The following is a 15,430-nucleotide window of genomic DNA, read 5'->3' as shown; positions in this document are numbered from 1 at the left end:
CAAAGTAGATGAACTTCTTCAGAGAGCTCTTCTCAGAACATACACCTCAAGAACACTGGTTATCTCTCCTTGTCCTTCTGAATGGTGAGAAATCTTCTTTTGTATCTCCTTGCATGTTGCTCAGTTGCTCTTTCCTAGGTCAACCCTTGAGCTGTGTGCTTCACCAACAGAGCCTCTCACTTTTTCCATTAATCCTCAAAATAGGAACTTTGGTTCTGACATTCTCTTGTTGATCGAAAGCCACAGGACATCATAAACAAATGTTTCCAATGGTAAAACCCTATCTCAGACATTGAAAACCAACTTGGTCCCCAAGATATACTTGTGACCGTGGATGCACAGTAGTGTTGAACATACATCATCTTTCCCATGTATCCCAATATGGAGTGACAGAAAGTTGAAGATGAAGAAAAAAAATAAGATGCATGTAGAAGGAAATAAAATCACCTTTAGCTTCTGACCTCTTCTTGATACAGATTGATATGGGTGATTAGACTTCAACCTTTCTTACTTAACCTTCTCTTTCTTTCTTCTTCTGTGAATAGCCTAGGAACTAATCTCTCTCTTACTTCTCTGATTTCTGACCAAGACAGGAAAAAGTGAACGTTGCTATGAAAGAAGCAACTTGGAGGGATTTGCTTGCTGACGGGCTTGGATCGGATATCCATTAAGCAACCCGTTTGATTTCTTTGGCTTTGTTTTCTTTTTGGCTTCGTTTGTATTATCAGCCCACCAACATGATTTCATTTGTTTTATATTGGGCTGCTACAATAATGATATTTGGCGTGCAACACTCAACCAAAAACAATTAAAACTAATTGGATAATTAGCCTAATAATTTAATGTTTGTCATCATCATATATGTTAGTTAATTTTTTAACTCAACATTTACTATTCAAATTATCTTTTGAAAATAAAAAATAATTTACTTTGGAAAATTAAGAGTTTGATTGTGTTAATTTAGAACAATTCTAATAGAATGATTTTAAAATATTATTTTTGATATTTATATAGAATGAATTGATTTAAAATTAAAATTAAAAAATATAATAAAATTGATTTTATCTTAAAAAGACAATATCACTTTAATAGAAAATTAATAAAATGTTGACATTAGCATAATTATATCTTAAAGAGAAGAGATGGTTTGAGAAATCACCTCTTGGTCTCTCAAAATTGAATTGAAGAAATTTTTTACTCTTATACAAAACGAGAGTCTCCTACCCTCTGGAATTACTCTTGTCAGTGGATAGCAAGCAAGCGAGAAATTAGAATTAACCATCTGTTTTCTATGACTTCCAATTAAAGCTCATAAAAAAAGGTCTTACAATTCATAATCAAACTAATAGTTCATATTCCTAAGAATTGGATAAAGACATTAAATTTCTATGCTTGATAAACCAAGATAGTTCTCCTGAATTAATAAGACAGTATGTTTATGTTATCTGGTTGAACCCCCAAGAGCCTTGCTTTATGCCCTCCAAAGTCTCTAAGACCTGCTTCATTGATGGCCTGAATTCTTTAGGATGCTGCACACACTGAAATGCCAACTCTGCCACTGCAGTTATAGTTTCCATAACACTATTGTCCGAGTGGAAACCAAGACTTGGATCCACAAGCTCTTCCAACTCATTGTTCAAGATCTTTCCCATTGCAAAGTTAGCCAAAGTAAAAAGCTGCGGCCCCTGACTTACAGTGGAAGGCATGGATGATATGAGCTGAAACAAAACCATGCCATAGCTATATACGTCGCTTTTATCACTCACCTTATTGAATTCAAAGTACTCAGGATCTATATAAGCAGGGGTTCCTACTGGAGCAGTAGAAACATGAGTAACAAAATCAAGATCCCCAAGTGGAAGAAACCGCGCCAGGCCGAAATCTGCAACTTTGGCACTTAGATTCTTGTCCAAGAGAATGTTGCTGGGTTTGACATCGCGGTGAATTATACCAGAATGGTGAAGATAGGCTAGTGCAGAAGCAGTCTCAATGGCAATATTTAATCTGGTAGCCCATGGTAGTTTGTTTCCAGAATTTCTATGGAGATAGGTCGATAGAGAACCGTTGGAGACATACTCGTAAACTAACAGGAGTTCATCACTGTCATCAGAACTGCGGCCATACAGCGAGACCAGATTCTGATGGCGCATCAGACTTAGGATCTCAACTTCTGTCGTGAATTGCTTTCTTGTCTTCTCCTTCTTTTCATGGAAACGTTTGATTGCTACCTCATATCCTTGTGGGAGCTTCCCTGAACAGAATTGTAATTCTAATTGTAAAAATAAGTTACACTATAAAGTAATGTCTCTTCAAACTTAAAACTAAATTATAAAGTTAAAGAGAAAGTGTTGTTGCAACCATTCAACACCTAATTGAAATAAAAAATTTGCTTTCAACACAAAAAAAAAAAACTAAAGATTAAATATCCAACATCTCTTACCATAGTAAACAGTCCCAAAGCCTCCTTTCCCAACATAATTCTCAAAATGGTTAGTTGCTTTTGCAAGCACATCATAAGAAAAGATTTGGAATTGTGACTTCATGTAATCCCAGAAAAACGCCAATGTCAGAGTTTCGAACTTGAAATCTAATTATCACAAAAAAAAAAAAATAATAAAGAGAATGCAAACACTTGAACACCAGAATTAGAAGCATGAAGAAAGTGGTAATCTATCTATGCGTTGCGCCTTCACCTCACCTGCAGTCAAATTTAAGTCCCTTCTCTGTTCTCTGATGCCCTTCAAACCCTCAAGCACCTGTGCCATGGATGGCCTTAGAGACACATCATAAATCAAGCACTGATATGCTAGCACTGCCACAGAAGTTAGCATCTGCTTTACAGCAGGGTCTGATTCAAACCCAAGGCTTGGATCCAATATCTCCTCCAGCGCATTGTTTTCAATTCTACTGATTATGAAAGTAGCAAGCTCCATGTTTAGCAAGTTTTCGCTCTTCTTGTACGAGGGCTTGGATGATAAAAGCTCACACAACACCACCCCAAAACTATATACGTCATTCTTGAAGTTAAGACAAAATTCTACCATGGGTAGTAATGCTGGATCCAGATAACCAATTCTCCCATGGATTGTATCGACTTTATGTGAAACAAAACCAGAAGGGCCTCTGGCAAGTTGCCATGATCCAAGACAGTTCTTAACTTTTGCACCTAAGTTTTCGTCCAGAAGAATATTGTGGGATGTTACCTGGCTGTGGAGGATGCCATTAGAGTGAAGATATGCCAATGCATTGGCAACATCAATAGCAATATCCAATCGGGTATCCCATGGCAACGTGAGACGCTTTGATCCTTGGCCATGAAGATGATTATGAAGAGCACCATTTGGAACGTACTCATGTGCTAGCAGGAATTCTTTCCCGTTAGAACTGTACCCATACACAGACACCACATTTTTATGCGGCAAAAGACTTAAGATTCTGCTTCTGCAGCCTTCTACATGCTTTTCAATGAATTGGAATTCACTTGCCGATAAGCGTTGGATTGCAACTTCACGAAAATCTTCTAGTATACCTAATGAAATAAAGAGCACCCAATCAATTCCCTGGATAAGCTAATGATTGATAAGTTCATTTTTATGATCTTATATATAAAGCATTTTAAGTTATTATTGAGAAATGAATCAATGTTTTAGTAAGGTAAATTCTGACATTATCCTATAACAATTTACAAGTAGCTAATAAAATATAGTCAATAATCAACCAACAAGTTACAGAGAGATTCTTAAGCTTATGTGTACTCAATTATTCTTTACACTATGTATCTATCAATCAATTTTCTATCATAAGTTTTAAACTAGATAAATATATAAAAGTGTATTTGATATAGAAAAAATATAAAATAAATACTCACGATTGTTTTTTGTTAAAGAATCAGAAGAGTAATTATGTTTTTGAAGGAATATTGGCGTCTTACCATGATACACCTTGCGATATGCTCTAGTTCCAAGATTCTTGGATGGATGAAAATGATGACAGGCACTGGCAAGTGCAGTATAACCCAAGTTTGGTAACTGTGACTTAATATCAAACTCGGTCGATCCATCAGAAGTAGTGCACGCAAAGCAGCACTCAAAAAGGGCACACCTCCACTTCATAAGGCTGATATATTCACTACTTCATATCCAATGATGACTACCCGGTACTTAGATACAAGGAAAACATGCATAGAAATAAATAAAAGAGAAGGAAACTACATCTGCAATGACGCGTTGTTTAGTTTACTTGTAGTCAACCCAAGAAACTTTGATTGAACTGCTGGGAAGGAAACTATATATCCCCCTATATCTAGGATGTCAATACCACCTGAAGCCGCGGGTACCCACTCCACCCCTATCCGTTCGAGATGGGTAATTACCTGCCCCACATTGGGACGGATTTTTAGTGGGGTGGATTCTTGAGAGGGGCGGGGCGGAGCGGGTTTAGGTAATACCCGCCCGCTATATATATAATATATATAATTTTAATATATAATATAAATAATATATATAAAATAATTAGTAAATAATTAATAATATTGTATCATATTTAAATTTTTATTTTAATTTATGTTATATATGTAATAATGGTTATATAAATTTTGAAATTTAATTTTATTTATTAAATTTTAGTAATTATAAGGACGGATAGGGACGGGGCGGATACCCGCAAGGACGTATTAGGGTTCAACATTTGATTACCCACGATAAAAGTGGGACAAATTTCATGTGGGTTGTTATACGGTGGGGTGAGTCGGATAGAGCAAAAATCCGCCCCTACCCGATGCCGCCCTACCTATATCCAATGATAGCTTCCTCCACTTTTCCTTATATTTGGTCACTCATTCTATTTATTCAGTATTCAACTATTCAACTATTCATGGTTGGTTGCTAGCTCAACTCCAACAAATATATAAAATTATTTGTTAATTTTTATTTTTAGAGAATTCAGAATTTAAAATTAAGATTTAGAGCTAAAAAAATAGAATTTAAAATGTAAAATGAAAAATCCAAGGTAATTTTGCTTTTTTTTTTTTTTGTTCTAGGTATCTCTCAACCTGCTAGTCCAATGACTAGATAAATTACTGCATCTATAATACGAGATTCGAACTCCAACACTTATTTAAACAGATGAGTGAGCCGATTACTCACCACTCGACCAACCCAAGTTAATTATTTTGCCTTTAATTTAAAGGTTTTTTTTTTGGACTTTATTTAAGGTGTTTCAACCTTAATAAATTTGATTGTTTTTTTGGGTTCTTGAATTGTTGAAGGAAGCCCTAACAGCTAGAGAGAATTGGGCTTTCCTGGGCTTCATTTTCGAAAGTCCCGCGAGTCCAGCCCCGCCACCTCAGCTATATTCACCTAAACTGCCTAATCCTATTCTGAGTGGTTTCATTGTTCTTGCTAAATTCCATTCCAGCTTAGACTCCCTACATACTTTGATTGATACCTTCTGCTCTAGGGTGTTACCGATCCAGTTTGGTAAGTTGGTGTATCTGTGATTTTCAACCCAAGAGAAGAGAGAATGCAGCTATCGTTTGATGCACCTCCTGAGTCCCCAGATGTTGCGGCAAACCCTAACAACGAAGCAGAGGAGGAGAACCCCGAACTCGGGTAAAATCTTATCTTTTAACTGTTTCAGATCCCATTGTACCACATTCATTTTATTTTATTGAAAATATTCGATTGGTTGGTTGTTCAGGGCTTTACTCTCGGAGCAGATGAGAAGACACGAGTCCTTCTGCGAACCCAATATAAAACCGGTAAGATTCCTCTGCTATTAGGAACTAGGGTTAGGTTAGGGGTAGCTTCTGTTTCCTTTTCTTTTTGATTATTTGGCTGCTGGAGCCTGGACTTATGAGAATGCAATGCAGGATGAGATTAATCCTATCACTCCTGAGCCTCTTGGAGAGAATGGAGACTTTGCCGTTCACCTTCATTCTCCCCTTACCATAGAAGCGAAACAACTCAAACTGGACTCTGATTCAAATGGTAGCCCTCGAACACCTAAAGGCAGTGTTTTTGACCCCTTTGCACCTGGTCCTGATCATTTGATGCGTGCGCCACAGGGTAAAAAATATCTTGAATTAAATATCGGTGTTTCTAGGCGACTTGATTTTCCTCACTCTCACTCTCTTGATGCTTCCTATGATGAAGAAGAATCTCTTTCGGATCAAGAGATCTTTGACTCTTTATGCAAGGATCTTATGGAGGTCATTGTTTCAAATCAGACTGAGGTTGCTTATTATTGTAAGACGCCTCCTAAGCTTTTGCCGGTATTCAGTGCCAGCCCTGGTACTTGTCCTCGTGCACCTATCAAATTGAAATCAGGAGCCAATCCAAGGAATACGAATACTGAGGTGGGCTTATGCAAGAAGCTTGAGTTCTGACTCACTGAAGCTGATCTATAGTTAATCCCATACATCCATAACTGCTTTGTGTCTAGCTAATTTTAACATCTTTTGTTCTGATCTTTTGATCTCTAGTCTACCCTCTGAGACAAACATGAACATTTGCATCTGACTAACATGCTGGCAAGCATTCCAACAGCACTGTATAGTAGTGTAGCCTAGTGTATCGATTGAATTTAATTTATTTTCTATTTCTTATTATTTGATGTTAATTAGATCATCGCGATATATTCTCCGATGCTATTTTTCTTTGTTCAATTGGTAAAGTTTGGTTTCATCTATCAACTTGGTACTACGTAAGTATCGATTGATATATATTTGTAAAAATACCATGTTGGTATGAGGAATGGTCAGAATTGAACAAGTGAGGTTGTTAGGAAAGGAATTTTGTTGCTTTTGAACAGGGTTAAATATCTTGTTAAAATATCCTACTTATTTTTAGTTTAAATGTTGTATTTTTTGAACAGTATTGCTTTTGAACGTGTCTTTGACAATTAAGAAAAATTCACAAAATTATGTAATTTCAATGAATAAATATAAGATAAATTGATAAAATTCACTTATTTTAATTTAAAATTAAAATTATCATAAAAGATGAGTTTATCACTTAAGCCGAGAAATGGCGACTGCCACAACCCGAGCAATAAGACGAAATGCATTTCTATGGAAGAATGCATTTCTATGGAAATGTAAACCGTGGAAATGTAAACCGTAGTAATTCTATAGTGGTTTATACTTGTCTGTCTACATATTCCCTCTATAGTGGTTTATACTTGTCTACATATCCCCTGAAAAATCATGTCATTGCCAATATAAAAATTCATAACAACTACCTTAATATTTTTCGATAAACTCATAACAACTACCTTAATATTTTTCGATCATATTTATTGAATAGAGCAGTTTGTTTATTAAATAGACCTTTCACATAAATAGTCTTCAAGTTCAATACATTTATTTATAGAAATTTTCATATTCGTCGAGCCTAATTTCTTTCATTTATACTGACGTTGAATTTAATTTGATTTTTTTTTTATTTTTTATTTATACTGACGTTGAATTTAGTTTGAATTTTTTTTCTATTATCTGAGTCAGACGATCTTTTAAATTGAAGTTGAGTTCTTATGATATGGAATTCATACAAAAATTTAGGAAATAGAGTTTTGTTTGAGTGCTACAAGTTAAATTGGTTTTTTGAAATTGATATAAAATTTATATTGGAATACTATAAAAAAAAATTGACAAGAATTATTCTCATTCTCTAAAAGTACAATGAAATAAGAAAAAAAATGAGAGGTTAAAATTCTTATTACTATGTGACTTATTGTGATGCATTAAGTACATATGTACGAGTGGTTGAAGTCGTTATATATTTTAGTATTGTTTGTATGAACTATATCATGCTTTTTTTTACTGAGTTTAATACAATACTACTTATGAAAACTTATATTATTTTTATACCACTTTTGTTTACATCAAGTTGTAATGAACCTAAAATACGACACCAAAAGGAATGAATATTAAGTTAATTAACTCATGATAGTTAGCATGATATGTATACAATACATAATTCTTCATTATATACCTCTTTAAGTTCCATTTTAGATAAATAAAAAATATTTTTAATTTATATGAACACAAGTTTAACATATCATATTTGAGAAAGTATTGGGAACCAATACTAATTATTTACAATGTGTACAATGGATTAAAAAAAATTACAATTAAAAATTAGATCATTAATTATTTAATTTTAAATTTTAAAATTTGAAAAATTAGGATTAATATTTAAACTCATTCACACTACGTATGGTTATTTCTAATCTTATCGTAACCTTCAATACACGTTCAAAACTTACCGTCATCTTCTCTGGTTCTCACCTCGCGTCACTGAATTCTTCGCCGGCCATACCGACGCTGCCACATCCTCCCACTGACACCATCCTCATCTCCGCCGGTTAGCCCGACGCGCCTCGCCCTCTGAACGCTCAGTCTAACGTTGCTACCACTTTTTCGCGCGCCTCTCTTCCAAACCGGCTTCGCTTTCTCCCATTTCTTCAAGCCTCTTCTCACCGATAATACCATCATGCTCTTCTTCTTCGAATCCAAGCATGGTTAGCTTCTTTCAGATTTGAGCACTATGCTTCACAACAGTGCCGCTTTCGTCATGCCTAGTCCTTTAAAACTATGTTCACCACAATAGTTGTTTCTTCTATTTATTCATCATCTTCTTCTTTTATTTTAATGGTCAATTTAGGATGGTCATTTTAGTATGTATGTGGATGGTTATTTTAATTTTTATATAGATGATTATTTTGATTGGATTGGGTTTAGTTATATATAATTAAAATATGTTAGATGTTCAATTCATTAGGTATGCGGATGATTATTTTTATCCTTGAGTGGATGGTTATTTTTACTAAGGTGAGTGTCGTGTGGCAAGCCAAAATAGCAACGGTGAAATGAGATGATTATTGATGAAGGTGGGGTGGCTGCCGGTTGAAAAAGAAGAGAGTATTGGAGTGAAATGTTTTAGTAAATCAGGATTTCAGATGGTTATTTTTTTGAAATAACTAACTGAATTTTTTAAAAATTTAAAATTTGAAATTTGATGTGAAATAATTGAATGAGAGTTTTTGAATTTATTATTTATTTCTATTGGATTAAATAACCAACCCATTGTACATATTGTTAAGATTTCTCATTGACTTACTAGCGGAATTCATCATATTTAGGCTAACTAGTGTAGTGTCAAAATTCAAAAACATGTGCAGAGTATAGACTCAACCTAAATCGTACTTAAACACCTGTCAAACTAATAAATTCAAATTCCAAACAAGGCACAACAATCAGATGTTAAAGTTGATATTATTACTGATATAACCTGAAATTGATATAGACAAAGTCTAATCATTCATCCAACTTTTAAATTGATAAACTACTGTAGAGGTACCGCGAGTTATGCCTTTTAAGCATTCCATTAGAAATCGCTAGAGGAGTGTAGTAGTTTCTTCTCACACGCAACCTAACGTAAACCGCTGCATCTCTACTGCGGTTTACGTCCAAATCATAATCCACTGTATTCAATGTATAGATGCTCAATGTATAGATGTTGTATTTTGGTAATATTGAAAGGCCAATTTATCTTAGTAGCTTGTCCTTATTTATGATTTATTATATCTTGTTGAAATATCCTACTCTGTTAAATTTAAATGTTGTATTTTTTAAAAAAATTTATCTACTGAATTATTGGTGGTCAGTTTTTACTTTCTATTTTTTTTAAACAAAAAGTTCAACACAATAAAGTGGAGCATCAATGAAAAAGTACTAAATAGATAAAATAAACTAATATTTAATCATCTTTAACAATATCATCAACAACCCAAAAAATCAAATATCACTCCACTCTTTATAACTCATAATCCATCTATTAGACTACTTTTACAATACCCATTTTTTAATTCCTAAAAATTTGTCATTTCTTAACAATCAAGTACTTCAAATAATAACAATAAAACCAAACTCACTTACATTCTATCAATTTGGTATTGAGATTTCAATTGCTAAAAATAAATAGAAATATCTGAGCCATTGCATGTAAAAACAAACATAAAATATAATATAATGTGCTTGCCGCTATCTTTTGAAGTCAGCATTTGATAATTTTCCTTTGATAAACTTCAATAGAAAAACCTTTGAATAAAATATTCCTATCGAAAGAAGTCAACATGAAGGTTTGAATGCAACTTTGAAGCAGTATGGGTAGCAAAGTGATTTATTTGAGACAGATGGAAATGACTACAATCTAATTAAGAATTTACTTAATGACCTAAACTAGGAGATTTATAAAAATCAGAAGTCAAATTTTGTTCTTGTGGCACTTCGATTTATTATATAGTTATACAATATAGGCAGCTTTGCATCCACAGATACATAAATCATAAAATGTCTATCTGCATAAAAATAGTCAAAATAAATAACAACGATATAATATAATTTTTTGAACAAGCCTGATTTGAATAATCACAAGTCAAATCTCAAATAGACAACTCTTCTAATATTACGTCATATGAATAGTCATCATCATATGCATAGAAAGAAAGCAAGCAATTAATAATTCTATCAAACTTTCCATCTTTCATTATCAGCATCTCCTCCTCCTCCTCCAGGTTCTATCTATGGCGGTGCAAATACATGAAAACCTTGTTAGATCAATGTTCACTATATCTCTGTTATGCTTGGCCACTTTGGCAAAACTTTCAATCTCTCAAGAAAGTGAATATGCAGCGTGCTCCAAGGCTTACAGCTGCGGAGAAATAGCCAACATCTACTATCCTTTCTGGGGAGGGAGCAGGCCAAGCTATTGCGGCATCAGCCAGCAATTCAAGCTCAGCTGCCACGCTAATCGCAACACCTCCATTCAAATTGGCTCACAGACTTTTCATGTGCTGAATATCGATCAACCTGCTTGCAACATAACAATGGTTAGAACTGGGATTGCCTATGATCAATGCTCTTCTCATTTAACCAACACTTCCTTAGAGACAAGCATGTTTCGCTTCTCGCCAAACGTTAGGAACGTCTCAATCTTCTATGACTGCGCTGGCAACAACAGTGAAACAATACACTCTTTCCCTTGCAAGGATGATCCCAAAAAGCGAGCTTTTTATGGGGATTTGGGTGTGGCGGTGGCTCAGAACTGCCAAGGAGTTCATGTGGAAGTGCAGGCGATACAGGAAGTGAGAGCTAATGAGGATGGAATTGAAGGGTTGAATAGAGCCTTGAGTGCAGGGTTTGATGTGAATTATAGTTCACCTTTTGACATTCAAAGATGCATAGGATGCATGTCGACTAAAGGAATATGCGGATCCAAAGATGAGTTTCGGTTTACTTGCTATTGCCCTGATGGAACTAATCATGCTTTGGATTGTTCTCATCATCATAGTATGTCTTCTTACCTTCTTATTTTCTTCATGTGAATATATATGACACTCGGACAATGGTTTTAGAAATGGGTTTATATTAGAGAAAAGATTTTGGTGCAAGAGTTTATGTCTATCTCAATCTTGATGAATCTGTATTGCCACTATAGAAGATGTGGAAATATTGAAAGTAGTTGACTTTACCATTGATATTCCCAATAATCCACTCTCATTTCCTCAGAACTTATCACCACACCTCTTGAAAGCATAAAGCATGGTTATCCTCCGGTTGTTCTAGTTTTTTCTAGAGGAAGAATGTTAGAAGGCCATCAGAAATTATTATTTTTGACCATCAATTAGTCATCAATGTTTAAAGATGTGAGTTAAAGTATGTTGTTGGATTACTAAACTAAAGAAATTGAGTTGGTGGTTAAAAATGATGGCAAAAAAACAATAAATTCTGATGGTCTTCTAGCATTTTTCTATCTAAACTTATGTACAGGTCTTCCTCGGAGCTACATGGTTAATTTCTTTTGTTTACATAAATTTTGTTTTTTGTGGAAGTTCTCAGAGGAGAAAAGCCAGAGTCTCTGCTGTTAGTTTCTATCCAATAAAGATTGTTGCTTTTTTAGATTGGAGACGAGGCAGACCCATGCTACCTTTTTACTTTTAATGGTCTACCTTTATCCTTATGTTTTCACACTGCATGACAATTTTTACTTTGACCAGGTTGAATTATCTAATATCTAACTATGATATTTTTCTTTGAAAAGAAAAAAGTCTAACGTTTTCTATTGCTAAAACAGTAGGGTTTTTATGCAACCATAAAGTATTCTGCTTAACCTTAATTTGAATTGGCAAATGAATTTGATGGGGTATGTGTATACAATATGAAGTTATTTGACAATATTCATCTCATTCAAACTTTGTCCTCTATCTGAACCGTTTCAGGTAAATTGAATTGGAAAAAGAAAGTTGCCATAGGTAACAAATGCAATCTTTATGAATAATTTATTTTCACTAAGCCCTATAAACATCAAATCAATTGAAAATCCAACTCATTCTTCGTAGGAGTTGCTGCTGCTGTGCTTAGTGCAGTTATATTAGGCATTGCCTTTAGTCTCTATTACCGTAGATGGAAGAAGAATTTTCAAGATGTATCATTTGTACCATCTCACAGCATGTCTTCTTTTTTAGAAGACACTGAAAAGGGACATCAAAAATACTCTGGACTCCAATTCTTTGCCTATAGAGAACTTCAAGAGGCCACAAACAACTTTGATCCAGACAGAGAACTAGGAGATGGAGGCTTTGGGAAAGTATATTTTGGTATCCACAGCAATATCCTTTATGATCAAAGAGTTATAAATACATAATTGCTTGCTTTTTTAAGTCATTAGTTTCAAATGTTTCACAGGAAAACTTGGAGACGGCCGTTTTGTTGCTGTGAAAAAGATGTATGAGAACAATTACAGGACAGTAGAGCAATTCATGAATGAAGTTGAGATCTTAACAGGCTTGCGCCACCAAAATCTGGTATCACTGTATGGATGTAATTCCAGCCACAGCAGCGAATTAATGCTTGTGTACGAATATGTTTCGAACGGAACAGTTGCAGATCATCTCCACGGACAGAAAGCGAAATCTGGTGCTCTCTGTTGGGATACCAGAATGAAGATTGCTATAGACACAGCTAGTGCATTGGTATATCTTCATGCTTCAGACATCATCCACAGAGATGTTAAAACCAATAATATCCTTCTTGATGATCACTTTAGAGCCAAAGTAGCCGATTTTGGACTCTCAAGACTATTTCCAAACCACTTAACTCACATTTCCACAGCGCCACAAGGCACACCTGGTTATGTTGATCCGGAGTACCACGAGTACTACCAGCTGACGGATAGAAGCGATGTGTACAGTTTTGGAGTTGTGCTGATTGAACTAATATCTTCAATGCGTGCAGTTGACATAACAAGGCATAGGCATGAGATCAATTTGTCGAACATGGCCATGAAGAAGATTCAGAGTGGTGCGTTGCATGAGATTGTAGACAAAAGCCTTGGATTCGAATCGGATTTGAGGGTAAGGAAGATGATCAATGGTGTTGCAGAGTTGGCATTTCGGTGCTTGCAGAGTTCTAAGGATATGAGGCCTTCAATGGTACAAGTGTTGGATACTTTGAAGGATATACAAAGTGATGGGAAATATAAAAGCAAACCAGAGGTGATGGATATATCAAAACAAGAAGATAATGATGCAACCGTGCTTAAGAACGAACCACCTCCACCTTCACCTGATTCAAATGGAAGAGTATAGGTAGACATATATAATAGATAATGGGTATACAGCTAATTATGTTTATTATTTTTAATTGAATGGTTATTTTTTTTAATTTGGTTTACTCATGAACAACTAAGCATGGATGGATGTTCAATTCATTAGGTGTTCGAATGGTTATCCTAATGTTAGGGTTTAAGGGATAATTTGGGAGTGGAGTATTTTTTTACTTTATTGTACTAATTTTAGAGCCCATTATTTACATTGTTTACAAAAGTCATTGTCTACTTAGTAAAATCCGATTCAAATTTATTGACCAACTAATGTACACCACCAATTTGGAACATCAAGTCTTGTCATCTACCATTGTTTAAGAGAGTTCCTTTCTCCTTTTTTGGCATTCATTTCTAGGGGTGAATGTCGATAAGGTCGGATCGGATTGGATATGACCAAAATCTCGATTTGATCCGCACTAAAACCATCAGATCCGTAGATTTTAAATTTGAATCCGATCCAATTAGCAAATGTGCATATCGGAAATCAAATATATCTATAAAATATAAAAATATTTTAAAAAGTTTATTTTTATTAAAAAATATCAATAAATTTTTTTTTCAAGGTTAAGAATGAGATTCGAACCCAAGACCTCTAGCTGAAAATGGGAAGATTATGCCACATATTTACTCTTAAAATATTATTTAACATATTTTTTTAATAATACAAATAAAATAATACAACATATATGATAATTATTAGGTGAAATAAAATATAAAAAATATTTATTTATTTATTTTTACAGATATGTAGATATACGAATCGATGTTTAAAATCCGTAATTCAATTCTATTAGTGTGTGGTGTGTGGATCGAATTCAAATTCAATCCAATAGTTTTGCGGATCAAATCAATATCTATAACTTTTGGGAGGGGTCAAAGTTTAGTTTACTTTTTTTTTTTTTTTTGGTTTACAAGTTTAGTTTACCAACAACAAACTTAGGAATGAAACTCAAATCCGTATTGAAATATTAAAAAAAAAAGACAAGTACAACTTGACCCACAAATTCAAAGCCCAATATTTAAACCCGAATTTGATCCACCAACCCTCTCTTGGTTAACACAATAACACATGACTGTTTCTATACACTATACAGTTTTGGTGGGTAGCTCCCAAGGTTAATATTTGGGCCGGGGAGTTTTGATAACTATTAAAATAATATTGGAACGTTGTTGATGTTTTTAGGTTTTGATTGGGAACGTTTTTTTTTGTGTAAAATGTCAATCCACAAATTAGGAACAGATCTTGTCCAAAACCCCAAAAAAATATAAAGAAGAGAACATAATGTTTAGCCTATATAGTTGGGCCAAAAGTTATTTTCAGGAGAACCAAAATAAAATTTATGGCAGCTCAAGAAATTAAAAAAGAAAAACAAAAAATACTTTTAATATTAAAAAGAATTCAATAAACCTTATCATTACTTGTTATGCTCTAGCACAGAAGCTTTAGATTTGGACAATGACAAAACGTTACAAGCTACCTTTTCAAAGTTCCATGCATTTGTGAATCCCTCTCCTTTTTATTTTTTATTTTTTGTGATGGAATAAATAATTGCATTCCTCGGCCATTCACAAAGCTGGATGTTTTCTTTATCCTTTCTTTGCCATCCACTTAACCCAATCTATCTTTACAAAAAGGTTCTTAGATTCTTCAAAAATGAGTTGTATAATATATAGTTATTTTTGCTTTATATGTACATAGTAAGTTGACACATATGTTGAATATGAGTTATGATGTGAGTAGCAGTAGCACATTATCGGTGTCATGC

At 34.3% G+C, this 15,430-nt stretch overlaps 3 protein-coding genes across 4 annotated transcripts; 2 read left to right on the top strand and 1 right to left on the bottom strand.

Annotated features, from left to right (window-relative positions):
- Positions 1–1,268: 1,268 nt before the first annotated feature.
- LOC112734737 (uncharacterized) lies at positions 1,269–4,275 on the bottom strand. Its single transcript, XM_025784187.3, has 4 exons — positions 3,932–4,275; positions 2,699–3,529; positions 2,441–2,587; positions 1,269–2,251 (listed from the first exon to the last, which is right to left on the bottom strand). The coding sequence occupies exons 1-4, from the start codon at positions 4,110–4,112 to the stop codon at positions 1,437–1,439; spliced, it is 1,974 nt and encodes a 657-aa protein (XP_025639972.1). The 5' UTR covers positions 4,113–4,275; the 3' UTR covers positions 1,269–1,436.
- A 959-nt stretch (positions 4,276–5,234) lies between these two features.
- On the top strand, positions 5,235–6,858 carry LOC112734736 (uncharacterized). 2 transcript variants are annotated; one of them, XM_025784185.3, is made up of 4 exons: positions 5,374–5,609; positions 5,698–5,758; positions 5,870–6,065; positions 6,153–6,858. In XM_025784185.3, the coding sequence occupies exons 1-4, from the start codon at positions 5,521–5,523 to the stop codon at positions 6,383–6,385; spliced, it is 579 nt and encodes a 192-aa protein (XP_025639970.1). In that variant the 5' UTR covers positions 5,374–5,520; the 3' UTR covers positions 6,386–6,858. The 2 variants fall into 2 exon arrangements, with proteins under 2 accessions (XP_025639969.1, XP_025639970.1); XM_025784184.3 differs by having other exon boundaries at positions 5,235–5,609; positions 5,870–6,858.
- A 3,650-nt stretch (positions 6,859–10,508) lies between these two features.
- Positions 10,509–13,928, top strand: LOC112734735 (LEAF RUST 10 DISEASE-RESISTANCE LOCUS RECEPTOR-LIKE PROTEIN KINASE-like 1.2). The gene is made up of 4 exons (XM_025784183.3): positions 10,509–11,350; positions 12,280–12,312; positions 12,400–12,657; positions 12,746–13,928. Exons 1-4 carry the CDS (start codon positions 10,585–10,587, stop codon positions 13,645–13,647), a joined length of 1,959 nt encoding a protein of 652 aa, XP_025639968.1. The 5' UTR covers positions 10,509–10,584; the 3' UTR covers positions 13,648–13,928.
- Positions 13,929–15,430: the final 1,502 nt, after the last annotated feature.

Source organism: Arachis hypogaea, chromosome 3 (assembly GCF_003086295.3).
Source record: "Arachis hypogaea cultivar Tifrunner chromosome 3, arahy.Tifrunner.gnm2.J5K5, whole genome shotgun sequence".
In the NCBI taxonomy this organism is placed as follows: Eukaryota; Viridiplantae; Streptophyta; class Magnoliopsida; order Fabales; family Fabaceae; genus Arachis; species Arachis hypogaea.
This window is presented reverse-complemented; position numbering and strand designations above follow the sequence as displayed.